At 56.0% G+C, this 26,502-nt stretch overlaps 6 protein-coding genes across 6 annotated transcripts; 5 read left to right on the top strand and 1 right to left on the bottom strand.

Annotated features, from left to right (window-relative positions):
* Positions 1 to 900: 900 nt before the first annotated feature.
* Positions 901 to 4,665, top strand: CMQ_4665 (WD repeat protein; the record flags this gene model as incomplete). The annotated part of the gene is made up of 1 exon (XM_014312821.1): positions 901 to 4,665. The coding sequence occupies one exon, from the start codon at positions 901 to 903 to the stop codon at positions 4,663 to 4,665; it is 3,765 nt and encodes a 1,254-aa protein (XP_014168296.1).
* A 493-nt stretch (positions 4,666 to 5,158) lies between these two features.
* On the bottom strand, positions 5,159 to 8,006 carry CMQ_4780 (RNA-binding protein; the record flags this gene model as incomplete). Its single annotated transcript, XM_014312936.1, has 4 exons — positions 5,159 to 6,957; positions 7,096 to 7,195; positions 7,527 to 7,772; positions 7,887 to 8,006. 4 exons carry the CDS (start codon positions 8,004 to 8,006, stop codon positions 5,159 to 5,161), a joined length of 2,265 nt encoding a protein of 754 aa, XP_014168411.1.
* A 1,871-nt stretch (positions 8,007 to 9,877) lies between these two features.
* CMQ_4422 (citrate synthase) lies at positions 9,878 to 11,515 on the top strand (the record flags this gene model as incomplete). Its single annotated transcript, XM_014312578.1, has 4 exons — positions 9,878 to 9,997; positions 10,072 to 10,136; positions 10,223 to 11,160; positions 11,217 to 11,515. The coding sequence occupies 4 exons, from the start codon at positions 9,878 to 9,880 to the stop codon at positions 11,513 to 11,515; spliced, it is 1,422 nt and encodes a 473-aa protein (XP_014168053.1).
* Positions 11,516 to 13,124: 1,609 nt separating this feature from the next.
* On the top strand, positions 13,125 to 14,203 carry CMQ_4841 (mitochondrial dicarboxylate carrier protein; the record flags this gene model as incomplete). The annotated part of the gene is made up of 3 exons (XM_014312997.1): positions 13,125 to 13,350; positions 13,413 to 14,085; positions 14,149 to 14,203. The coding sequence occupies 3 exons, from the start codon at positions 13,125 to 13,127 to the stop codon at positions 14,201 to 14,203; spliced, it is 954 nt and encodes a 317-aa protein (XP_014168472.1).
* Positions 14,204 to 18,189: 3,986 nt separating this feature from the next.
* CMQ_4726 (uncharacterized protein) lies at positions 18,190 to 18,804 on the top strand (the record flags this gene model as incomplete). The annotated part of the gene is made up of 2 exons (XM_014312882.1): positions 18,190 to 18,380; positions 18,639 to 18,804. The coding sequence occupies 2 exons, from the start codon at positions 18,190 to 18,192 to the stop codon at positions 18,802 to 18,804; spliced, it is 357 nt and encodes a 118-aa protein (XP_014168357.1).
* A 4,523-nt stretch (positions 18,805 to 23,327) lies between these two features.
* Positions 23,328 to 26,389, top strand: CMQ_4851 (plasma membrane ATPase; the record flags this gene model as incomplete). Its single annotated transcript, XM_014313007.1, has 4 exons — positions 23,328 to 23,626; positions 23,689 to 23,779; positions 23,958 to 26,286; positions 26,343 to 26,389. The coding sequence occupies 4 exons, from the start codon at positions 23,328 to 23,330 to the stop codon at positions 26,387 to 26,389; spliced, it is 2,766 nt and encodes a 921-aa protein (XP_014168482.1).
* Between the last annotated feature and the right edge of the window lie 113 nt (positions 26,390 to 26,502).

Here is a 26,502-nt window from a genome sequence, read left to right as displayed (position 1 = left end):
ACTTGATTGGTTTAGCCTGCAGCAGCCAAATGCCGTGCTGTTAGCAGCCCCGCGCAATCATGTCTTACTGCACACGCTAGCTGTCTTGGCTGTGTCGTCCGTCTTGCCGCGGCGGATACGGCTGTCTGGCCGGCAGTAGTAGAGCTATTTATGTCCTACATCAGCATGAAATTTAAAGCAATTGAAGTTAAGAAATAGTCGAGTTGTATGCTGTTGTTGTATCACGTGATTTTGGAGGAACTGAGCGGACTTTGACCAGTCTATTTACTACAGGTACGGAGTGTATGCTGTAGGTTATAAATAGTTGCTTGTACAATATGACCAGTCTATTCTGATTAGCATTGCACTGTTTGACTAGGCGTTTTTGACTAGGTAATGTCGTACTCGTTGAACTTGTAAAAGTGTTGAAAGACGACCTTATATAAAGCAGTCTAGTTCTTTGGTGAAAGTCCACTTGCGAACAGCCTAGAAAGCATACTACGGCGCCCGAGAAACCAAGCTGCTACAATCTAGTTATTCGCTTTTTTATTTATGTATTGCACCTGTTTGATATAGCTTTTTGTATAACCAAAATATGTGACTATAGCTCTTAAAAGACTGTATTAAGTAGGTAGCAAGCGATATAACGTTTTTTTAAGTAGTTTTAAAGATTACATAATAATAACTTAGTATAGCTGAAAGTCTTACTAAAAGCTCTATAAACGGCATCTTTTAAGCACTAAAACTACTTATAAGGGATCTAGGCCACCCGGATCGGATAAAGAAACATCCGAAGCGCCCCTTAACTCCTGTATTCCGGAAACGTCGAAACAAAGCGGACTGGTAAAGCAAACGAGATCGGGAAAGGGGCCTTAGAGCGTCTGCGCGAGCCGATATTGATGTGCCGAACGCAGGCAGACGATGGAGAACAGCATCGGCCAGATGGCCGGGGTGCTGACCACGGCCAGCGCCAACACCAACACCAACGGCAGCAGCAGCGGCAGGGTGCTGCCGTCGCTAAAGCCAGAATCGCTGTCGGCGGCGCGTCGAGCGGTGGTGGCGAGCACGACAGAGAGCCTGGAGACGGCCGTGAAGACATTTTCCGCGACGGCGGTATCGCCGGTGCTGCTGCCGGCGAAGCGGCCCAAGCCGGACAGGACAGACCGGATAGACCAGCAGGACAGTAACGGCCACCAGCACAAGAAGCGATGGCGTCCACACAAACCCAAGCGGCTGTCGCGGCTGTCGCGGCTGTCGTGGACGTTTGAGCAGGGCCGACAGGTGTTTCTGCTGTCGGATTCGGACGAGGACGAGGACATCGTCTTGGGGGGGACGGCCGAGATGCAGCAAGTGGAGGTAGAGGAGGTGCAGGCGGATGATGTCGAGGGTGTGAAAGTCCAAGATGCCACCAGGGACGGTGCCATCAAGCAGGACATCCATGGCCATGACACGAAGCTGCAGACAGGACCGGCAGTGTCCGTTCTCGAAGCACAGGACAAGATACCGTCTCCAAGCAAAACACAGGCGGTAAGCCGCATTCCCTCTGGTGTCACTTCTCTCTCGGGCCCGTGTCACACAGTACATCTGCTGACTGGCCAGCAGACCCAAGCGGCTGTCATCCCGTCTCAGCCAGTCGAGCCGTCTCGGGATTCTCTCCCGTCGCCACCGACTCCGCCACGGCCACCTCCACCCGTCGTGTCGTCTCTCCACCGTTCGGCCACGCCGACTCCGGCCCCCTTGACAAAACTGCTCGCGTCGTCGCCCATGACGCCGCAGACAGCTCGACGGCCTGTCCGGACGGGCAGTCAAGCTGGCCACAGCCGGACGATCTCGACAGACCCGCGGCTGGTCTTTGATCGGCTGCCCGAGCTCGACACGCGGCCGTACCTCTCGTACGCGAGCCGGAGCTGTCTGTCCTCGCTGATGACGGCATCTACGCCGACGATCCTCGGCGCCGACGTGCCGATCAGCCGGCCAGCCGTGGTGCACGTGGACTTCCAGCCCGACGAGGTGCTCCAGGTGCTGCAGGCAGCCTCGGCCTACCATCGACGGCTGCCGTCCAGCAAGGGATCGTCGTCGACGTCGTCGGTCCTCCGCCGGCTCAAGCGGCTGGTCCGCGAGCATCCCGACAGCATCGCCAGCATCGCCCAGGCAGCCGCGCCCCAGACACATCTCGGCCACTCCAGCCGGTCGGCCATCCCCGACATCACCACCCAGCGCACCACCGCTGACGTGCGCGCCTTTCTCGCCGACCTCCTGCTGACACACCGCATCCCCTCGGCCGCTGCTGTCGCGTCGGCCACGTCCCCGGCCTCGGCCGTCGCCATCACGCTCGAGCGACAGCATCACCGCAGCCAGACAGCCGCTCGGCAGTCGGCCCAGCGCAGCACGCTCATGTTTGCCCGCGCCGTCGCCGGTCAGCACGGCGGCTTCGGCTACTGTGGGCGGCTGCTCGCACCCGTCAGCTTCGTGCATGCCATCCGACGTTTGCGCGAAGACCGGCTGCGGCTGCGTGGCGAGTGGACCAGCTGCGCCGGCGACATCGCCACCGTCTCCTGGACCTCTCCCGACGCCTTTCTCTGCGGCACCGTCACCCATATGGACCAGTACAACCGCCAGGGCAACTTGGTGCTGGCCTCGGTTACCGCCGGCTCATTGCGCGCTTATGCCGAGCACCGCGTCTTGCGAGCCTCTTCGACCCCTTCGGCCACCCCGTCCTCCTCGTCCCCTTGGCTCTACACCTCTGTCGTCTCGTCCGACTGCGCTCGCGCCCACGGGCTCGCCTTCTCGGCTGGCTTCGATCGTGCCGTGCGCGTCTGGCGCGTCCAGCCCGACGGCTCTGCCATGACTGCCCTCGCCGAATGGCCTCATGCTGGCAACGTCAATTTTGTCGTCGCTTCCACCGATCCGGCCGGCCTTGTCGCCACGGCCGCTGACGTCGCCGCGGCTGCCGTGCGCGTCTACCGTCTGGGGCCCGGCATGGCCGCCGCTCAGCACGACACCCCCCCGCCATATCGCTCCTTTTCGTGCTCGCGCATCGTCGACGGCTTGGAAGATCGTGGTCCGGGCCCGGAAGCCACTTCGCTCACGCACACCCCTTCAACATACCCTCATGCAAACACGCACACTCACACTACTACCACACCCCGCCGCTGGGCCTATCTCCCGGCGGCCGTCCGCTGGGGCCTCGCACCGGCCGTCTGTCACCTTCTCCTGGTCGGCTATTCGCCCCGTGGCCTCTCGGTCAGCGCTGAGGACGACGATATCCCCGAGGATCGTCGCAACTCGGGCGAGCTCTGTCTCTGGGATGCTCACGCCGGCGACCGCTGGCGTATCACCGGCGCCGGTACATCACAAAACGTATTTGAGGTCGCCTGGCATCCGTCTCAGCCGTGCTTTGCTGCCGCCACCGCGCCAGCTGGCAATGCCGTCGAGAGTAACGTGCGCACGCAGATCCGGATCTACTGGGTTGTAACTGGTGCTGCTGGCTCGGGCCCAGCCCCTGCTCCTGGCTCTGGCTCTGGCTCTGGTTCTGCCTCACCCCCCGACGTCCACACCGCACACGAGCTCCACGTGCTCGACTGCTGTGCCGACGATATCAACGAGCTCGCCCTGCTTCCCAACAGCACGGCCCATCTGTACGTCGCGGCCGGCTGCACCAACGGCCACACGTATGTCTGGGACACGGCGCGTGGCGGCTTGCCCGTCCAAGACCTCGCCCACGGCCGCTTTCTCGAGGAGCAGGCCGGCGACAAGATCTCCGTCGAGGATACCGGCGTCAAGTTTGTCGCCTGGGGTGCCACTCCCGACCGCCTCTACACCGGCTCGTCCGACGGGGTCGTCAAGGTCTGGAACGTGCGGTGCGATCCGACCGGGCAGAAGCCGCTGGTCCGCGATCTGCTCGAGTGCAAGGCCTCCGTGTCCTTTGGTGCCTTCTCGCCCGACAAGTCGCGGCTGGTCATCGGCGACGCCAGCGGTCGTGTCTTTCTGTTGACCGTCGACGGTGGAGGTGGTTTCGACGACAGCGACGAGGAAGGCTTCATCAGCGAAGAGGAGGCTGCCAGTGTTGCTCCTGCGGCTCCATCACCCACACGAGGTCGCCAGCCTCGACACGCTGCCCTGGCCTTTCGACGTCAACCGCCCGGCATCCTCCGGCATCCGAGTCCGCCACCGCCGCGAAGCGAGGACACCGAGACGGACGCCGAGACGGACGCCGATCGCACCGACCCCCATTCTGGCTGTGCCCGGGCCCGCACCCTCGTCCGCACCGGATGTCTCGTCGTCGTGCCCGATCGCACCGTCGGCGCTGTGCAGGGCCCACGCTATGCTGACACCGGCCTCTTCTGTCGCCCCTGCCACCTCGACGGCGATCCGGCCAAGCCGCTGCTGGCCGCCTGCGAGCGTGACCAGCAGCAGAATCGCCCACGCGCCTGCGATGCCCCGCTGGCTGCCCGCCTGCTGCTCCCGATCCGGGGGGTCGACAAGGACGTCGCCGCTGCCCACCGACGCAATACCGCCCTCGACCTTCGCCTCTCCAGTCTCGCCCCTGGCACGTGTGTCGAGCTGTACCAGGCCGACCGCGGGACGCTGCAGTCGATCGCTGAGGCCGCCAACGCCGTGGTCGACTATGGGTTCGTGTACGAGGAAACCCCGGACTTTGGAGACGAGGAAGAGCCGGCCGACTGAGGACCATAGAGCAGAACGAGTGGATTTCCTGTATCATATTAGACTACTATTTGTTGTATGGCATACGGCTTGATGTAATGCGGAAGCTAATCAGAAAAGAGATCCCCGGATCTGGAAGCAGCTTCACACAACGCTCTTTCCATCCTTCGACATATACACGTCACATGGCCACTGCCCTTTTGAACCGAGCGAGAAAATAAACGTATTTGCCAATAATAAAGCACTCGTAACGTCTTGAACTTGTTACAATTACAGCTGCCCAATCCTTTTCTTCCCCCTCGCCTCCTTTTGCACACCGTCATCACCTCGCGATAGCCTCCAGTACGGCATATGCACAGAGCATCGCCAACAAAACCCAGACCCAAAACCTCCGGTCGAAGAACATAAAAGAAAGATGGGTAGACTGGATGACGAACACAACAAAGAAAAGCAGCAACACCAGCCAGAAAGAGAGGCAAGACCTCATAGAAACGCATTCTCCATTCTCTCTTCATCACAGGCTGCCACTCTGGCTGGGCGCCGGGAACTGGAAGCCGGAAGGAAAGACGGGCATCCCGTTTGGACCCATCGTCAACCCAAACGGAAATGCACCCATATTCGGCGCTTCCTGACTGCCACCAACAACATTGTGCTGGTTGCTGCCGTTATTGCCGCCATTGCCGCCGTGATCGTCGCCCCGACCGCTTCCACGTCCTCCCCGTCTCGTCCCACGGCCACCACCACCACCACTTCCGCCCTCGTGACTGCCCTTTGTTGCTGCCGCCAGCTCCTCTTCTCGCCGCGTTGACCGTGGCCCGTTGACACCGCCTCGATCCGTCTGCATCCGCCGGCTGATCGCCTTGGATGACACTCCCGCGCCGATCTCAATGTCCGGCTCCTCCACCACCATCCCCGGCTCGATCTGCCGTCCACCACTGCCACCCCATGGCGCCGTCAACAACCACTTGCGATCGGCCTCGGTCAGCTTCGGAATCGGAATCACGCTGATGCCCTTGGAGTAATCACTGCAGTCGCGCGGCCCAAACCCAACACCCCACCGCGTCCGCAGCCCCGAGTCGTCCGACCGCATCAACTCCATGCCGCTGCGCGCCAGCTCTGCATCCTTGCGCGTGTACATCTTGACAAACGCGTGTCGCTTCTCCTTGTTGACAATGCAAGTCTGCACCGCACCGAATCGCCCAAAGATCGCCCGCAGCTCCTGCTCCGAGATCGTCACACCACCCACAAACAGCGTCCGGCTCAGCACCCGGATCGATCCCGGTGGCAGCGATGCGTCGTGCTCAATCCACTTCTCTGTCGGTGCAGGCGGCTCCCGGTGTGGGCTCACTCCGTCGTTGCCGCTGCCACCACGCCGTCCACCCGCAGGCGACCGCTGTCGGTATTCCCGGCCCCGTCCTCGCTCACGGTGCTCTTTGTCGCCGCGACCCGGAGACGATCGACGCTCGTCGCGTCCTCGCGGAGATCCCCGCTCATCATAATACCGCCCTGGCGACCGCGACCTCGACCGCCCGCGTCCCCTGTTAGGAGACTGCCGTCCGAATCTGTCGAGTACATTTGCACTGCTGCTCCAGTCTGGAGCTCCCGCTCCGGCATACCCGCCGGCACTGCTGTTCTGCGGCCATCCCGGTGGCATACCACCAGCACCACCAGCTCCTCCGGCCGCTGCCACGGCTGCTGCCAGCGCAGCAGGGACCAGCGACGTCGGGGCCGCCGGAGCTGCTGGTCCGTCACCGTTAACCTGTGCTAGGATTCCCGAAATCTGGTCCAGCGACAAGCCCTGAGCTAGAAGCGCCTGGATGAAAAACAGGTTCTGCTGCATGTTGCCGCCAGCCGGCTGTTGTGGTTGTTGCTGCTGCAGAGCGGCTGTGTTAAGCCCGGCTGCCAGGCCAGGGAAGCCCGAAGGCAGCATCTGATTGGTAGCAGCAGGCGTGGGAAACGGCATGGAGATCTGAGGCGTCGGCGCTGCTGCACCCGACAGTGCTGACGGCATCTGAAAAGGCATCGACTGCGGTGGATATGACATGCCTGCCGGCATCTGGTTCGCCATGTGTTGGGGCATGTTGGCGTTGTTGGGCCCATTGCCGAAAGGAGCCGACATGTTCGGCGGCGTGGCCGTCAGCCCGGGAGTCGGACCAGCATTTCCTGCTGATGAGCTCTGCCGCGCAATGCTGGCTAGTGTTTCCATAATGTTTGGCGGGATCGCCGGTGGTCCAGCCGCAGCATCAGGCCGGGGGGCCGCTGAGGGCGCCAAAACATTGGATGGAGGACTTCCAGGTGGTGTCGTTGATGAATCTACACTGTTAGGCTTGGGAGCATGGGCATTGAACGAATAGGAGGGCGAGAACGAGGGGTTATGCGAATACGAGCTGCTCCGGATATCCGGGGCATAATTCGTAAAGTGTGGGAGACAAGGCTGATGGTAGGACCTACTTGGCTGGGCAGCATTCAATCTGTCCTTGAAGGATTCAATCAATTTGGGCGGAAACGTCTGGCCCTTTTCCCAAATGTCGACCAGCTTCCTGATCTTCTCCTACAGGCAAGAAAAGTAAAGTGTGAGTAGACGGTACGCAAAGCGGTAGAACAAGCATTCGAAAAAGAAGGAAGAGTGGCAGCAGAGATAGCCCGAAAAAAGAAACGGCAGCCGGGAACGGCAGAGCAGTTAGGTCGCGTTTACGTCCCTGCTAGAAAGCGGCTACTTGGCAAGCTGCAGTTCCCCGAGCCATAGGACAACCAGGCGGCAGAGGAACCTGTAGCCACCCACCAAGCAAAGCCCGCTCGCTGGTCTCGGTTACGACACAACTGTTTGCTTCGCGCTTCTCATCCCTTCTTCCACTCTTATCAAACATGGCAAATATGCGTACCTTTTGGTCGGCCGGCGCTGACGACAATATATCATTCATCAGGACGGGAATCAGTTCAGTTACTCTATTCACACCCGCAGCATATGTGCCGTCTGGTGCTGAGCTGTTGACAGCCTGACCCTGCAGCTTGGCCTGGTCCAGCCATTTGCGGGTTACAGAATCTACGACGTAGAGAACACCGAGTTTGTGTGTGCCTGGTGTCCGCTTGAAATGCGTGTAGAGCTTCTGAATCAGGACGGACTCGGACTAGAAGCGATAAAGCAAGGTGCCTGTCAGCAGATGCAACATTTTATGCGATGTGGTGTGTGATTTTTTGTTTCGCTTATCATCAAATACAATGGGACAGCAGCTGGTAATTACCTGGACGTTTGCAACGCACAGGCTGGTCAAGGCTGTGATGCGGGATCCTGACACGCCCGGCGGCTTGAGACCCTGCATGGCCTGCAACCCCGCTTCTAGCTCGGCTACGGCCGAGGACATTTTGGGCGATGTTGTTTGTTTGGCTTTGTGTATGTTTGGGTCTACCCGCTTCTGACGTTTGGGCAGATTTGCAGTTCACAGCTCCAACCTGGAGGCAAACTATGTCCAGGTGGTTATAGCCCTGCGCAAATCTGGTTTCTCTTTGTGCAGCTGCTCCTTTCTGGCTCTCTCCTAACGAATAGGCACCTGTACCCGTTTTCTCTCCTCTTTCTTCCTAATCTCGATATTTGGTTGATCAACCTTTGGAGTCGATTACGGTGTTCGTAAAGGGAGTTTTTACTGCAAGTGTGATGCAATGTTGCAACTAGGTCCTCAATGTGCTTGTGAGAAGCAAGCAAGTGCAGACAGATAATTGTGTGTACGGTGAGATACAGCAGCAGTGAAGAAGGGTGGCTGCTCCAATACAGTTTGAGTGCCGGATGATGTCGAGCGAGACGATGAGATCGAATTTGCGACTACACCGATTAGACAGCTAGCGAAATTATATCGGAATGCCTGTCAAGCTTTTATACTTGATGCGAAAGATGGAGCAATCGCGGCGATGTCGTCTTTGATGAGAGGTGGAAGAGAAAGGGGAAGCAAGGAAGGAGAAAAAAAGAGGCAAAGAGACTAGAGAAGACGCGTTAGATTGATCTGGCAGTTCTACGAGATAATGCTCGCAACGCAAAAAACCACTTTTGTCAAAAGTACTCTAGCCAGGCGAGTCTCATCAGGCGCGATGAAAATGAAAATGGGAACGGGATGGGAGCAGGTCGGAGGATGACAGACAAAAAGTTGTTGATGGGAGGAAAAACCCTGATTTGAGGCAGATGCGAACCAAATTCTAAAATAAAAGACTTACGACGTACGTGTAATCTTCCTAGCCCGTAAGAAGCCTAGCCTGATTGTGACCAGCCCCCTCCTACAGTCATTAGTCAGCATAACTGGGTCACGTGGGTCGGGAAAGCAGTTAGCCGTATCTTAGCCGTTGCCATACGTCCGAATTCCACCAGGCCCGGCGATGCCCCAAAGAAGGCGAATACTAAACTGGGGCGACGGGGAAGCCAGTTCCCATACGGCACGGGCGGTCATTTTCTTCTGTCACGGGGGGCGCATTCGCCATCGGCGCCTGAGTCCGATGTCGCCGAGGTTGGCTGCAGGGAGGGTAAGATACATGGGAACCTCCCTGGCAACCACTGACGTCAACAGCGGGCGGGTGCTCTTTCCTGCAGCGCACAGTGAGCCGTAGCGTGGAGCGGGATGCTAAACAGATGCATCCTAATCTTTCTTCTTCCTGTACGGAGAAGGCAGGCGCTTCTTTCTGTAGCTGAACGGCGTCTGGCGTCCACTGAAGGACGACACGGCGTATCTGTGGGTCCACAAATAGGCGTACAAGGGATATGCCCAAACATGGGGGGCATGGGGGCTTCCATACATATCTCACCTGTAATAATAAAAAGCGTGTGCGGAGGTAGCATCGTGTTTTCGCCCATTCGCTACGGAGAACTCGGCCCTTGGGCTGCCGGCCACCAATGGCTGCCAATGGTTCGCGTACCTGTATCTGACATAGCACCCAGCAGCGCTCCACTCCGATGAAAACGACATGTGCCTCCCCCGTAATCCGAGGTGCCCCCGGTTTTCTTTGCTGCGGGTTTTTTTTTATTGTCTACGACGTACTCCGTACACAAATAATATTTTGCCAATTTATGAGACACCCCCCTCCCGGCCTTCCCTTCCGAACGCTCTTCCTCACCTTCCCGCTGATAAAGTGTCCTTTATCCGCCATTGCCCCGGCTGGTTTTTCTCCTAAAAAAAAACAGAGCGAGGCCCTTCTTCTTCTTCTCACTCCGAACTTAACTCAACTCTAGAGCTTCTCCCATCCCTATATCACAATGGCTTCTGCTATGCGCTTGAGCTCCAATGCTCTGCGGATGTCCCTGCGGACATCGTCCGCTTTCGGCGCCCGCAACACTGCCTTCAGTGCTGCCCGCTGCTACTCGGCCAAGACCCAGGTAAGCCAGCACGGCCTGGCGACGGTGGTATAAGAGAAGCAAGGCCGCCAATGCAGAGCTGACAGCCGTTGCAGACCCTGAAGGAGCGCTTCGCCGAGCTTCTGCCAGAGAAGATCGATGAGATCAAGTCGTTCCGCAAGTACGTCCATCCGTTTGTCCGAGTCGCCATGGCAACATCAGCCGGCTGTGAAGGTGTATGTGTGCTGACCATTGGCCCGTCTGTAGGGAGCACGGCAACACGGTGATCGGCGAGGTCACGATCGACCAGGTATACGGCGGTGCCCGCGGCATCAAGTCGCTCGTCTGGGAGGGCTCCGTCCTGGACCCCGTGGAGGGCATCCGGTTTCGTGGCAAGACGATTCCGGAGTGCCGCGAGGTGCTGCCCAAGGCAGTCGGCGGCACAGAGCCGCTGCCCGAGGGTCTCTTCTGGCTGCTGCTGACGGGCGAGGTCCCGACGGAGCAGCAGGTGCGCGACCTGTCGGCCGAGCTGGCCGCTCGCTCGGACGTGCCCAAGTTCGTCGAGGAGCTGATCGACCGCTGCCCGACCGACCTGCACCCGATGGCGCAGTTCTCGCTGGCCGTGACGGCGCTCGAGCACAACTCGTCGTTTGCCAAGGCGTACGCCAAGGGCATCAACAAGAAGGAGTACTGGGGCTACACGTACGAGGACTCGCTGGACCTGATCGCCAAGCTGCCCACGATTGCCGCGCGCATCTACCAGAACGTTTTCAAGGGCGGCAAGGTCGCCGCGGTCCAGAAGGACCAGGACTACGGCTTCAACTTTGCCAACCAGCTCGGCTTCGGCAGCAACACCGACTTTGTCGAGATGCTGCGTCTGTACCTGACCATCCACTCCGACCACGAGGGTGGCAACGTCAGCGCCCACACTACCCACCTGGTCGGCAGCGCCCTGAGCTCGCCCTACCTCTCGGTGGCCGCTGGCCTGAACGGTCTGGCTGGCCCGCTTCATGGCCTGGCCAACCAGGAGGTGCTCAACTGGCTCACCGAGATGAAGAAGGCGATCGGCGACGACATCAGCGACGCCAAGATCACCGAGTACCTGTGGGCGACGCTCAACAGCGGCCGTGTCGTGCCGGGCTACGGCCACGCTGTGCTCCGCAAGACGGACCCTCGCTACACCGCCCAGCGCGAGTTTGCTCTCGGTACGTGGAATCCTGTTTCAGTTTGTCCTGTCTCGCCCCCGCTAACGCCCCTCTAGCCAAGCTGCCGGATGACCCCCTGTTTAAGCTGGTCAGCCAGGTGTACAAGATCGCCCCTGGCGTCCTGACCGAGCACGGCAAGACCAAGAACCCGTACCCCAACGTCGACGCCCACTCTGGCGTGCTCCTGCAGCACTACGGCCTGACCGAGTCGAGCTTCTACACCGTCCTGTTCGGTGTGTCCCGCGCCATTGGCGTGCTGCCGCAGCTGATCATCGACCGCGCCGTTGGTGCCCCCATTGAGCGGCCCAAGTCCTTCTCGACTGCGAAGTACATTGAGCTGGTCAAGAAGCTGTAAGGGGATAGACGGTGAGAGGATTGGAGTGTGCAGAAGGAGCAGGTACACCATACCCGTGCAGGCGGTATGACGGAGGGATATTAGAGGGGAGCAGGACTGGCGTCCGACTCCAACGAATCACGGCTATGTATACTTCCATGTTTCTTATCTCTTTTGGCTGGCCGGACGCTTTTATTTTTGTTTTACTGTTTGTCATGCTACAAGCAAGCTACATAAGCAAGAAGAAAGGATCCAGAAGCAGAAGGACCGGATTGCGGCTGTGTTTTCGTGTTTTGGGTTACTAGGTCGTATTGTATTGTATATAGGCTGGTGATACCCTCATTGTAAGCGATGCTGTTGGGGGGTGTACGAAGCACAAAAAAAGCAAACATCTCCGCTAGGTCAGTGACGACGGATTGTGCACCTTGTCGATTGCAGCAGGAGCGGCTGAGCAGTCGATCCGGCGGACATGCGCCATGTGAAGGCCGGATACCCCAAACGCGAGTCCGGAAGCTTCAGTGTCGCATCATACAATGAAAGATACAAAAAATGCGGCCCCCAGAAACATCGGCCGTAGTCGACGGAGTCGGACGGGGCAGTGTTCTTTTCTTTGCCCGGAGCCTTCTCAACAAAGGTAGCGAAACGGTTGAGGCAGATATCGCGCCGTCTTGGCAAGCGACCGCAAAGGATGCATGCGTGTGTCTTGGGAGAATCAAGTCGGCGGCCTTTGTTGGGGGCTTTTCCCAGCAATTGGCCTGGGCAAAAGCTGGGGCTAGAGGTACTGCCTAACGGATCGCCCGCGTTGCCTCCACGCGGTGCTGTTAGCGTTGGCTGCCATGCTCAGATTCCCGTCAACCTGCGGTCAACGAAAACGCGGTTCGTAATAATGCTCGCAATTTCCCCCGTCCACCGCCTTGCTGTCCTCTTTCCTGTCCTCTCTCGTCAGATTCTCCTCCTCTCCCCTCATCGTTTCCTCGAACCATTTGACTCCTACAACACCGGCTCGTCACTGTAAGTAACCGCCATATTACCTTCCCCGTACGGTCTTGCCACGTGAGCTTCTCCTGTGGAGCTCTTCCCAGATACCTGTGGAGAGAGAAGGAACAAACAACCCCGACTTCTCGGTACCACATGCAAGCGAGGAAGTCTTCGCGGACAATTTCCCCCCCACGAGCCATTTCCAGCCCAGAACAAAGCCGGCCGAATGGAATAATCACAAGCAGCTGACGGACGAGCAGGAATCAAAGCAACAAAAGAAGAAGAAGAAGCAGTATCTAAAGCAGGAACAATACTATCGGACCGTTCAGATTCTCTGGTCTTTGTGCTATCAGTCCACAGCTGCTTATCGCGATCGCTTTCAGCACACGATAACCCCGGAAACCGAACGAATTCCCCTCCTTTCCACCCCGGAACAAAAGCCTTGACTCGGTCCCCTGCCCCGGCTCTAAACAGCACCCACTCGTCCATATTCTAGCCAGCTCAGCCGTGCGATATTCGAGCCTCATAACCGAAGACCCCTCGGATCTTACGTGCCGCCCTCTCTCTCGTCCTCCTCAGCGAAGAAGCGCCCTTTTTGCCTTGGTCAGGCCCCGATCTGCACTGCTGTCCAACAGACAACAACCATCTCGCCATGTCTGCCGTCCCTGTCGCCGCCGCCGCCGGCGCCCCCGTTGCTCTGCCGGAGAAGAAGCCGGTCAAGTTCTCGAACCTGCTCCTCGGCGCCGGCCTCAACATGTTTGAGGTCACCACGCTCGGCCAGCCGCTGGAGGTCACCAAGACCACCATGGCCGCCCACCGCGGCGACAGCTTTGCGGGCGCCCTGGGCCGCATCTGGGGCCGTGGTGGCGTTCTCGGGTGTAAGTGAACTCGCGCTCGCGTCCCAGCGTCTCTTCTGCCCCATGCTAACTGACCCCCGCAGTCTACCAGGGTCTCATCCCGTGGGCCTGGATCGAAGCGTCCACCAAGGGCGCGGTCCTGCTGTTCGTGGCCACGGAGGCGGAATACTACGCGCGTGCGGCCGGCGCTTCTGAGTTTGTCGGCGGCATCGCCGGCGGCGTCACCGGCGGCGTAGCCCAGGCCTACGCCACCATGGGCTTCTGCACCTGCATGAAGACGGTCGAGATCACCAAGCACAAGATTGCGTCGTCGGGCCAGAAGGCGCCCGGCACGTTTGCCACCTTTATGGACATCTACCGCCGCGAGGGCATCGCCGGCATCAACAAGGGCGTCAACGCGGTGGCCATCCGCCAGATGACCAACTGGGGCTCACGTTTTGGCCTGTCGCGCCTGGCCGAGCAGGGCATCCGCCGCGTCACCGGCAAGGAGCACAACGAGAAGCTGGCCGCGTGGGAGAAGATCCTGGCCAGCGGCCTCGGCGGCGGCCTCAGCGCCTGGAACCAGCCGATCGAGGTCATCCGCGTCGAGATGCAGAGCAAGACCGAAGACCCCAACCGGCCCAAGAAGATGACCGTTGGCAACACCTTCCGCTACATCTACGGCAACAACGGCGTGCGTGGCCTGTACCGCGGCGTCGCCCCGCGCATCGGGCTCGGCGTCTGGCAGACCATCTGCATGGTGGCCCTCGGTGACATGTGCGTGTTCTCTACTTTCCGCTCGCCGTCCATTTTACCGGTCCTCTTGCTAACCTCGTCCAGGGCAAAAACCTATGTCGAGAAACTGACCGGCGAAAAGGTCACGGCAAAGCACTAGACTTCTGGCGTTCATAGGAGAGGGCAGGTGTCCGGTAGGGAGTCATTCGTGGTAGCCCGGGCTGGCAGAGGCATGTGAGAAGGGGTCTCAGGGAAGCTCTCGCTTTTCTTCTTTCTGGTAACGTGACTGCTTCGTGTATTGGTGTGGGAGGCACCAGAGCTCAAAGAAGACGGACCCCAGCTTAAAGACGGAAGGAGACGGTCGCGACTTGTGTTTGTGTGCTTTCAACTTTATAGACTTCATCGTAACAATTTGGAGAGCCTACATCCATGCCGTTTATTTTCTACGTGGGGTGCATGATGAGCTTGCAGCTGCGTATTCGTTTGTGATGATGATGGCAGGTGAGCTCAGATCAAAGTGCTGATCTGATATGTGTCTGTTCCGTTATTTCCCTTCCGCCGGCCAACTCTTTTGTAGCGGGTGGGAGGAGGCTATCCAGATCGAGTATGTACAAGCTTCGTCCCAGAGTGGATCAGAGCATGCACATTCTGTCGGCAGTCTAAGGTTTGCTGGTGTCGTTGGGTTTGAGTCTCTCGGTCAATTGGACTCGGGAACTCCGAAAATAGCTCAATGCGATATCTGAATATAGGAGCTCAAGTCTCATGATAAAGAGTACTTAATAGTCGACCAACGTTCTTCATATCTCTCTCCGCGGGCTGATATCAAATGTGCAGGGTCTAATTCGTATGTCACGCAGACAGTGGATGATGCAACGACATGACGATGTGATCATGACAACGCATTGCACAAAATCCCTCAAGTCTTGGTTTGGACATTCAGGACTGAAGAGAGAGATGCCCATTTCGACTGCGTCGTCTCAAAATAAGGCACGGTCTGCTCTCACAATTGCAGACAGTTCACTCAAATCGAAACACCCCCACAGTAATACATGTCAAGTTCCAACGACCCAATACAGATAGCAAAGCGCGAAAGTGCGTGGGAGAGACATGGCGTATCCCGTCTAGCCTATTCAGTGTGGGTGGTAATATGAGGAAATACGTTGCATATCCGTACTTTTTGCCACTTGACTGCAAACATGCTAACTAAAGATACGACCTTGGCCCTGCCATTCTTGTTTCAGTATTTAAGTCCTGTACAAGATACTGCCCTGCCACTTTCGGCTGTGGTGTATTTGCTGTACTAGCTCTTGGCAGAGACTTGTAATGATACGGTGTAGCCCTGTCCGAGTCAGATCTACATGCATCATGCCGCCAAGATACAGGCTCTTGCATGTCTTTGGCAGGTTCTGTGGAATGATCGACCGCTCTGCATTATTGTGTGACCTTTGCGACTTCTTTGGACGAGCAAGTGACCCCGATGTGGCGGGTACGGAGCATCTACGGCAAAGATCGATTCTAAGAGGATCCTAAGAGGACAGACATGGTTTGTGGCTTGTTTCAGTTAGTTGCTTGTGTCTCAACAGGTCTTTGATACATGCTTGGCTTGTATGAGCCTCACCAAGCGCCAAGCCGCCGAAGCTGCTCAGCCGCCGACATCCTCATTTAGCCTGGGCTTCGATTCAGGATACTTGGCATACAACGTTAGAATTGTGTAATCTAGTATACGAAAACCAGAGGTCATCTTCTTGGTGAGATGCATACGTCCACCAATTTATATCATATATGTGGTGTTTGTGGATTTTGGGATTTTATATTCGTTTAGTAGATATCTACAGATTTACAGATTTAGAGATTCACATAATTATACAAACATACACTAAAGGTAAAACTAGTGTTTCCGCACTGGAAAGTACTGCACCGATGGTCTGTATTTTAAGACAGCTCGCCTTTTGACGCCATTGACGATTGTCGTAAATCTCAACTACACTGATTCCCAGCCATTACTTCAGCCATATTTCATACGCAAATTACACAATTACATAAACCACAACCAACACGACACAGCAGAAGATAAAGGTATGCAGTTGCTGCGGTCTGAAGTTAACAGCAAGACAGGTCACGTGTTAAAGAAGTAAGTTATCCGTAAAACGAGTGGTGTATCCATTAGACAGTACATAAACGAATATGCTCCAACAATCAGACTACACGAAACAGAGAAATCAATTGTTTTCAGGCAAGCAACCAAGTCCAGCAGCATATACACAATATATAGCACACCAATGGAAGAGGAAACTTCACGAATGCTCAAAGGCACGGAGTCTACACAGCAACTGGCAATGCCATGCCTCGTCCCCAAACACAGCCTCGCCTCGATCTACCAGGTAGCAAGACATTTGAAATGAAGCTTATCGTAGGGACAAGGCTGAAGCAATATAATTACGCAATTCCCATTGGACAATAGCGGGCTCGAGGATATATTTCGTAGGCCTGTCGGCACCACTTATTACGCAATATTATCGTCGAAGTGGACATAGCCTAATGCTCCAGTTAGCGGTTCAGGCCTGCTATTTCTGTTGCTGGCTAACGGGAGTGGAGAGCTTGTTCGTGCATACGTCGTAGGCGAAACCCTCGTGCCTATTACCCCTTTTTTAAAATGGGTATTATCGAATGGGCACTGCTCTTTTTCTTGTCCCTCGGCCCTCTTTTCTTGTACCGTTTCTGGAAGCTGCTCCGGCTCATGACGAGGCAACTATCGGTCTGATGAATGTGTACTATGTACGTCGTATGGCACGTTTCGTGTTCGACATAATACGGATTGGTCAAAAATTTCATTACGGCTAGGGTGGGATTATAGCAGGTGCAGACCTGCATATAGCAGCTAAAGCAGACGCAGAACGCGGAATTGGAGAAGAGCTTACGAGTACTCCGTACTCCGTCTCGCAGAAATTCGTGTCGTATCTTACGTCGTATACTCCGTACCAGTTGAGCTTGAAAGGGCTCGGCCCCCTTCCAGACGATCCTACCACCATCCCAAACGACGGCTGCAAACCGTAACAGCTAAGCGGCATCGTGACGATGTGTTTGCGTTATCTACAAGACGTTGATGTGAAATATCATATATTTCCGTTCCCCCCTTACTAGTTGGACAGACCTGTAGGAGGCGATCCCTCTACGGAATACTCCGTAAGCGAGGCCTGTTTGTTTACTAGCACTTGCACATTGTGCCTCGGCGCATGGGTGCTGTTTCGAATCAGCTGATGCCAGCGAAGGGCTGGCATTCCGATGGGCTTTCCTGGAGACACACTGAATCCGTGCCCGTAGACAGGCAGATGGTACAACAATAAACAAACCGCTGTGTTTGTTGTTTTTGCCCTTCCGGGACTCGACAACACGCTGTACAGGGGCGGCCTAGGCCCAAAGAGGGTAGACCAGGCCACCTTTCGTGCAAGCATCCTCGGATAGAGCTGCATGGTGGATTGATTCAACATTCGTCCAGGGAGGAACATAATACTTGTACAGCTCATCGAACGTCACCAGACACCACCGTGCGAGAATGGCAGAGTCCAGACGGAGGCAAAGGAAGAACGACGAGAGAAGGAGCTGAGGAAGGACGGGCAGCAGGGCCAGAGAGCTTCACGCAAGGCGGTGCCATGTTGTGCGCTGAAGCTTGCGAGCTGCGCAGGGACGAGCCGGTGGGATTCCCACCTTATAAACTCTTGTCAGAGCTCTCGAAGTGCTCCTCCTTATCTGCTATGCCAGTTCCAGCTGCTGGGAGGGGCTCTCACCGCAAGAGCTGTCAGGATGACTAGCAACGTGTCCGCATCTTGAGTGGAAATTGAGATTGAAGCGTTGCATTGACCGTGGTTCGCCTACTCGGCTCGATGCGATAGACATTCCGGTCGTGACGAGTCAGACAGATGCGTGTGCCTGGTACAGGTGCAGACCCTTTCGCCCAACGTGCATGCCAATCTTAATTGCTGATTTGTTTACTGTCTTGGAAGGAATGAGCGATGCCAGTCACGTTATCTCATAGGCCGTCGTTCCTTCCACTCATGCACAGCCGGTCCTCCCGCTAGTGTCCAAAGGCTTAATTCTCATTTTATTCATGCCTCGGAGGAATACTAGCATAGGCTCTCCGCCAATGGAATGGCCGGATTGGTCGGTGTTGTCTGGCACGACGCCATGCTCTGGCTGCTTGCGGCATTCAGCAAGGGAATCGGAGCAGACGTGAGCGGATGGCCGGCCGGCGGAATTTTTCCCTTTTCCTCCTACACCGACGACAAGGACGGCCTGGACGGATCCGCAAAAAGGACCACGTCCAAGATTCGTACTACGACGTATGTAATAGTGGTGTTCTGCAGACAGCTGGTCGTGCACACTGTGAGGAAATTTGGCCAGCAAGGAAAAGTCGGTCCTCTAGCTCTGTTTTTTTTATGATTTTTTTTTGGGGTTGTTTTTCGTATTCTTTCTTTTGGACTTCCTCCCGCCGGTATAGTAGGCCTTTTTTTAACTGGAGCTCGCCTTTTCGCTTCTTGACATTAAGCCCGGTTGCCGTGGGTGTGTCTATTGCATCGTTTTTAGTGGAGCCTCCGTAGTGTATCACAGGCAATGCCGACCTCCGACCGTCGCACGGAGTTGGGTACAGTAGCCTTCACCATGGAGATTAAGGCACGCGAGGCTTTTCCCGAAGGGAGAGGCAGGAAGTCGGCCCAAACACCGATGGAGTCTCGCTCCCCTGCCGCGTTTTCGTCATCGTCGTAAACTGGCATCGGAAACCTGTTGATTGGGCCGCGGCTCCTCATCGGTGGCGGGCGAGAGATGAATTGAGAAAACAAGCCTTTTTCCATGCGCTTGTAAGATTGGCAAGTCGGCGTTGCTGGGACCACCCTCCACACGCATTGCTCCGTCCATGCTCCCTGCTTTGCCGGTATTCGCTGATGCGTGCTTCACGATGTCCGATTTGCCTCCTGCATCATTCAAGGGGTGTCCGATGGGACCGCAATTTGTTGCGGCGGTATGCGTATTCCGCCAACGGCGCCTCGTCGCCTCGTCGCAGGGGACGGCCCTACGACGTGGAAGGAAACGCCGAGCTGTGCCATCACGTCCGGCTGCTCGCCTCGTCTCGCCTCTTGTCAGCCAAGGCTTGGAGCCAAGCAGAGTTAGGCAGATCTGCCGCCCCCCTGGAGCCTCGTCGAGGGGATATCGAAATTCATCTCAGACCGAGTACAAAGTACATGCGGACACTGTAGTACGTGGAGCATCCGTACGAAAGCCTTGGGGACATGAGGCCTTCCAGTGTCTTGCCCACGTGGCAAGGCCGCTACTACGAGGCTCGAACGCGTGCTGGTTGCCCTGGCGCTCGACCTGTTTGTTGTCTGGCGACGGTCTCAGAAGCCAAGGAACGGCCGTAGAACGCCCCGTCAGTGTCTTACGTATCTTAGGACGTTGGCCAACTTGGGAAAGCATGAAGACACACGTACGGAGTACTCTGTATCTTACAGACACACAGGCCACGTCTATAAATCTAATACTACATGGTAAGATACGAAGTACGAAATATGTAACAAAGGAAAAACAACGGTCCTGATACTATGTAAGATACGCTGCTAGTCATCGTCAAAAAAGTGGGAAAGGGACCGGCCATGCCGGGTATGTCGGATAGCTGTTCGACGGGGCTTCCCCCCTGTCTCTTATTTCCCCTTGCCTTCATGACGTATCTCCGCTAAATAACCCACTTTCCCGCAAAAGCCACACACCTAAACTTCTCTGGTCGCCTAGAGAACAGAGGCCGCAAAAGGAAATAGTAACAGAAGCAATGATGGAAATGCGACGGACGAACGCGGTGGTAATTACAGCCTGCATCGCGCATGAGACGTATCTTACGGAGACACAATAGATCGGTAGCCATTTCCATCGCGCGAGCCGGATGGAGCCCAATACTTACTTATCTTTATCGCAGTCAAAGTACGACCGACGTACACACCGTTCCTCTCCCGGGGTCTTGCTCTGGGCGGTGAGGCTTCCCTGCTGTCACATACGACACGGATGCAGTGCGGGTAAGACTTGCTAGAAGGAGCAAGTGAACACGAAAAGCGGGAGGCTGGAGTGGCCATGGCTGAGAGGAGGAAAAAAACAAATCTCTCGTCGGCGGCTGGGCGCGGTTGCCCGCCGCCCCTGACGACGCTGTCGGTGCTGATCGGGACTCCCGCGCCAGAGAGAAGCACGCGTATAGCTCGGTATTATAGCGGTCAATGCAGGTTTTATGGCCGAGAGCAGTCCGGGGCCATTTCCAGCGCATTTCAGCGATCTTCAGCAATCTACCATGGGCCGACAGCAGGCTTCACTTGGCGCTTCGCGTTGTAGTACAGTGTACAGAGTACGGTGGCCAAAACTCGGCACGGCGTTCCTGCCCAAAATGCCGCTGGACGTGGAGCACAATACGAACAGCTTCGTCCAGTAGAAAATAAGCTACGGCCATATAGCCAGGGGCTAGGCGAAGTAAGATACTATGAGGAAAGGTCCTAAAAACTCCATCAACCCCAGACAGCCAAGCCAAGGATGTCCAGCCGAATGTAGAAAGACAGCCCATCCAACTCCAGAGCAGAAACGCCGCGATAAGGCCCTTGCCGGGACCCACCATATCGAAAGCATCCAATCCATGCTGGCCAGTAGTAAGTATGTGGGCCAATCAACGTCGGTCAGGGGTGTGTGTGTAACGCCCTGGCCCTAGCTTCTTGTTTCGATGGGCCAGCAGCCGGCTGAGCGAATCATGGACTTTTGAGGCGCACATACCGGATTGGCTCTTTTTGGGTGGTTATTTTGATGATCGGAGAGCCATTTCCGGGGCGATTACGAGGACGTGAGAGAAAGCCAGAAAAAAATACGAATTTTGTTGGCCGTGCCGGGGCTGGCCTCACCGTCCACGTTGGCCCAGACTGGCAATCTCTTCTGGCGTTTGGCACTTCGTCCAGCTCGCCCCAATGTATTCGTGTGCTCATTGATGCGAAACCAGCGTATTGGATAGATGACAAAACTAGTGGGCACAGTTGTCAATAATTGAGGCTGACCGCCGAGAAGGCGAGGGAGATATAATTACGGCGCGTTTCGAACCTGCAAAGTGTCGTCATGGGGTGCACTGTATCTTACATAGGACTCGTACTGCGTGGTCAGGGGAACATTTTGTAAGAAGGAGCGACCCTACGACGCACGGTATCATCACCTCTCAACTAGATGGACCACTCAGATGCCACGTTTGCGAGCCAATTCAACAGAGCGACAGAAAATCGCGCAAGAGGATGGCAGCAAAAACTGGAAGGGTACGCGAAAGGGCCCAGCCTAGCAGGTACCTCCGCGATGCGAGATGTGGCCGTCTGGGGAGCATCATTGTGGGTCCAGGTACACGGCTGCTGACGCAGATTAATGTAACTATGCACAATGCGCATGCCTGCCAGTGTATCTTACATACGGAGTAGTACGAGGCGGCCGTGTGAAGGAGCGGTAGCTCCGCACTGTGAAGAGTAGCCAGTCTGGGCCCCGTCTACAGGGCCGGCGCAGGCATTTTGTAGCAGCTAGGACCAATTCCGCCCCATCCGTACAGTACGCCAGGGTCAGCTTCTACGGTGGAGAAAGGTACAAGCTCGAGCTAGTTGCAGCAGTGTGGGTAGCTCTCGTTCTCTTTTCTTCTACGAGTTGCGACGTGGGATGCAGCAATATGCGGGTAGCTTCGTTGCTGCAGGGCCGTTAGCAGGGTGCTGTACACAGCTCGTTCGGTCGGCTTGCACATCACAATCCTGGTCGCTCTGGGCTGCCGAGGCTGCTGGGGCGGGATCATCGTGCTGTATGCAGTATAGCCAAGCTGTGTGTGGACATGGCAGAGAGAAGAGACGAGCCGGTCAGACAGAGCGGTCGGTCGTGCGTCTTTTCCCGGATTGCTCGCCTCGCTCTTACTCGCTGTTTTCATGGGAGGGTCTCTATGGGGCAAAAGAAAAACAAAACCTTTTTTCCTGCTCCCCCTTCCATCTGGAACTAGGCCCAGCACCAAAGCCGGCCTAGCCTCTGGTTCTCGCCGCCGTCGCCGCCGCGCCGAAGGAGGGTCCAGCGAAAGTAAATAAAAAAATGAAGAAAATAAAGGGTAAAATAGGAAAATAGGAAAATGGCGAGGGCGACCGATTGCGACTTTGTCTGGGTCCTCTATTGTGATGACTGAGCAAGTCACGGCCCCTACCCTGACCTGGAGGGAAAGAAGCTGTCGGCCCCAAAAGAATAAAAAAACCAGACAGCTTCCGCCCTTCGACCGTTTTCTTTCCTCTTTCTTTCCTCACCCTCCTCTTCCTCTTTCCCTTTCAACACCCACGAAGGATCTCTCCCAATCCTCGTCTTCGTATCGTGAGGTGCACCTCTCCCCTCTTCCCTCCCCCCCTTCTTCCCTCTCTTTTTTGTCTTGTCTTCCTCATACTACAATCTTTCCACCTTAATCAGTATAATCGCAATTTCATAGGTATGTGCAAATCTCCCACCGCCTCCAAACAGACCGACCGACAGGCGTGCTTGTCAGCTCCCGCGACGACCTTTCCCTGCATCCTCTTTCCCTACCCAGCAATCACATCAGCCTCATTTCCTTAAACTCAGCACATCAATCACTTCATCCACCCGTGATCGAGATCCGTCAGCACAAACACTCCGCTGCCCTCATTTGCTCTTGCCGCGCCGGCACTTCCAGCGGTGGCATTACACAGACTGCCCTCCCAATTTCACTTGTACCCACTGCCGCTTATTAGCCGTTCATCAAAACACGCACCAGAAAGACCACCCATCTTTCCTGCACAACCTAGTTCCACATCCACTTTTCTTCCATATCTCGTCCCCGCTTTATTCCGGACATGCACTAGCACAAAACAGCATCCACACACTGTCTGCAACCGCACTGTCTTCAGGACCCTCTGTAATCTCTTCCACCCTTCGCCTTTTCGCTTTCGCCTTGAGGACCACCTCGAGTAGTGGATCTTCCAATCGCGCACCCCCCCCCCCAGTGCGCCCGCGAGCTTTTTATTCCCTCGACTCTTATACATAATCTTCCCGTCCTGCCCTTCCCATCCCTTCCTTCTCTCCCCTCTCACCCCAACTTCATCGTTACGGTTTTGCATTTCTTTCGGCATCATAACCACAAACGCGGGAGCCTCTCCTCTCTTCCCTTGCCTAGGCAAGCCTCACTTGCAGAAAGACGCATTCTGCTCACACATTCTTCACATAGTTCTCAACAACATACACCTAATACGCAACGCGCCATGGCGGACTCAACGTCACACGCGCCTGCTCTGCAGACGAATATACCGGGCGGTGGCTTCGACGAGAAGTCAGCTGCACCTCCCGCCCAGGCTTCGAAGCCCAAGGTTGAGGATGATGAGGATGAGGACATCGATGCCCTGATTGAGGACCTCGAGTCTCATGATGGACACGGTTTGGAGGAGGACGATGAGGACGAGGCTGCCCAGCCGGGCGGTGAACGTATCATTCCTGAGGAGATGCTGCAGACCGATACCCGTATCGGTCTGACTGATCAGGAGGTCGTTGCTCGTCGTCGCAAGTACGTATTGATCCATTGCTTCTCAATTGTTATCGCAGGAGCCGCATATTGACACCCTACAGGTTTGGTCTGAACCAGATGAAGGAGGAGAAGGAGAACTTGGTCCTCAAGTTCCTCGGCTTCTTTATCGGTCCCATCCAGTTCGTTATGGAGGTAAGCTTTCGATCCTAGAAAAATGCCTCAGCACGGTTGCCGGGCTGTTTCCAATTGGTGGATCTAGTTTTCTGGAGTTTGTACCCACTATAGGCTGCAAGCCAGGGATAGCGGAGAAAAACTTGTTTCTGATTCTTGATCGGCCGATTGGACCCCATAACTAACGATACTTTCTTAGGCTGCTGCTGTTCTTGCTGCCGGTCTTAAGGATTGGGTCGATTTCGGTGTCATTTGCGCTCTGCTTCTGCTCAACGCCTTTGTTGGTTTCATCCAGGAATACCAGGCTGGTTCTATCGTCGACGAACTGAAGAAGACTCTCGCTCTGAAGGCTGTCGTTCTCCGTAACGGCACGCTGCAGGAGATTGAGGCACCTGAGGTTGTTCCCGGTGATATCCTTCAGGTTGAGGAGGGTACCATTATCCCCGCTGATGGTCGCATTGTGACGGAGGATGCCTTCCTCCAGGTTGATCAGTCCGCTATCACGGGTGAGTCGCTCGCTGTCGACAAGCACAAGGGCGACCAGTGCTACGCGTCTTCCGCTGTCAAGCGTGGTGAGGCTTTCGTCGTGATCACCGCCACTGGTGACAACACCTTCGTCGGTCGCGCTGCTGCCCTGGTCAACGCTGCTTCGGCTGGTACCGGTCACTTCACTGAGGTGCTCAACGGTATCGGTACCATTCTGCTGGTCCTGGTCGTCTTCACTCTCTTGATTGTCTGGATCTCTTCGTTCTACCGGTCGAACCCGATTGTCCACATTCTGGAGTTCACTCTCGCTATCACTGTCATTGGCGTGCCCGTCGGTCTGCCTGCTGTCGTTACCACCACCATGGCTGTCGGTGCCGCTTACCTCGCCAAGAAGAAGGCTATCGTGCAGAAGCTGTCGGCCATTGAGTCGCTGGCTGGTGTCGAGATCCTCTGCTCTGACAAGACCGGTACTCTGACTAAGAACAAGCTGTCTCTGGCTGAGCCGTACACTGTCGCCGGTGTCGACCCCGAGGATCTGATGCTTACTGCCTGTCTCGCTGCCTCACGCAAGAAGAAGGGTATCGATGCCATCGACAAGGCCTTCCTCAAGTCGCTGAAGTACTACCCGCGTGCCAAGAGCGTTCTGTCCAAGTACAAGGTTATTGACTTCCACCCGTTCGACCCCGTCTCCAAGAAGGTCCAGGCTCTCGTTGAATCTCCCCAGGGCGAGCGCATCACCTGTGTGAAGGGCGCCCCGCTGTTTGTGCTCAAGACCGTCGAGGAGGACCACCCCATCTCTGAGGAGGTTGACCAGGCCTACAAGAACAAGGTTGCCGAGTTCGCTACCCGTGGTTTCCGCTCTCTCGGTGTTGCCCGGAAGCGTGGTGAGGGTTCTTGGGAGATTCTCGGCATTATGCCCTGCATGGACCCCCCTCGTCACGATACCGCCCGCACGATCAACGAGGCCAAGTCTCTGGGTCTGTCCATCAAGATGCTTACTGGTGACGCTGTCGGTATTGCCCGCGAGACTTCTCGCCAGCTCGGTCTCGGTACCAACGTCTACAACGCTGAGCGCCTTGGTCTTGGTGGCGGTGGTGACATGCCCGGCTCTGAGGTTTACGACTTTGTCGAGGCTGCCGATGGTTTCGCCGAGGTTTTCCCCCAGCACAAGTACAACGTGGTCGAGATTCTCCAGCAGCGTGGCTACCTCGTTGCCATGACTGGTGACGGTGTCAACGACGCCCCGTCTTTGAAGAAGGCTGATACTGGTATTGCTGTCGAGGGTGCGTCTGACGCTGCCCGTTCTGCTGCCGACATTGTGTTCCTTGCTCCTGGTCTCGGTGCCATCATCGATGCGCTCAAGACTTCTCGCCAGATTTTCCACCGCATGTACGCCTACGTCGTCTACCGTATCGCTCTGTCGATCCACCTGGAGATCTTCCTTGGTCTGTGGATTGCCATTCTCAACCGTTCGCTGAACATTGAGCTGGTCGTCTTCATTGCCATTTTCGCCGATGTTGCTACGCTGGCCATTGCCTACGACAACGCTCCCTACTCCAAGACGCCTGTCAAGTGGAACCTGCCCAAGCTCTGGGGTATGTCCGTCCTTCTTGGAATTGTCCTGGCTGTCGGCACATGGATCACTGTCACGACCATGTACGCCAACGGCGAGAACGGTGGTATTGTCCAGAACTTCGGTAAGATGGATGAGGTCGTGTTCCTTCAGGTGTCTCTGAGTGAGAACTGGCTGATCTTCATCACCCGTGCAAACGGTCCGTTCTGGTCGTCCATCCCGTCGTGGCAGCTGTCTGGTGCCATCCTGGTCGTCGATCTGCTGGCCACCTTCTTCACTCTCTTCGGTTGGTTCGTTGGTGGTCAGACCTCCATTGTTGCCGTCGTCCGTATCTGGATCTTCTCCTTCGGCGTGTTCTGTATCATGGGTGGTCTGTACTACATGCTCCAGGACAGCGTTGGATTCGACAACCTTATGCACGGCAAGAGCCCGAAGGGCAACCAGAAGCAGCGGTCCCTTGAGGACTTTGGTAAGCATCCTCCTCCTGAGTCTTTTGTATGACTGCATCCACTAACTCCTTTATAGTTGTGTCTCTGCAGCGTGTGTCGACCCAACACGAGAAGTCGCAGTAAATGCGAGGCGCTGTGTCTAGGAGGAGCTGAATAGAGGTGGAAGGCGTATAATGAGGATCAGTCTTTGTTTTATGTGTGAATGCTAATCGTCGTTGGTTAATTCTCTTTCGGTC

This window comes from Grosmannia clavigera (genome assembly GCF_000143105.1).
Source record: "Grosmannia clavigera kw1407 unplaced genomic scaffold GCSC_97, whole genome shotgun sequence".
In the NCBI taxonomy this organism is placed as follows: Eukaryota; Fungi; Ascomycota; class Sordariomycetes; order Ophiostomatales; family Ophiostomataceae; genus Leptographium; species Leptographium clavigerum.
The sequence above is the reverse complement of the archived record's forward strand: the minus strand, read 5'-3'. Positions and strand labels throughout refer to the sequence as shown.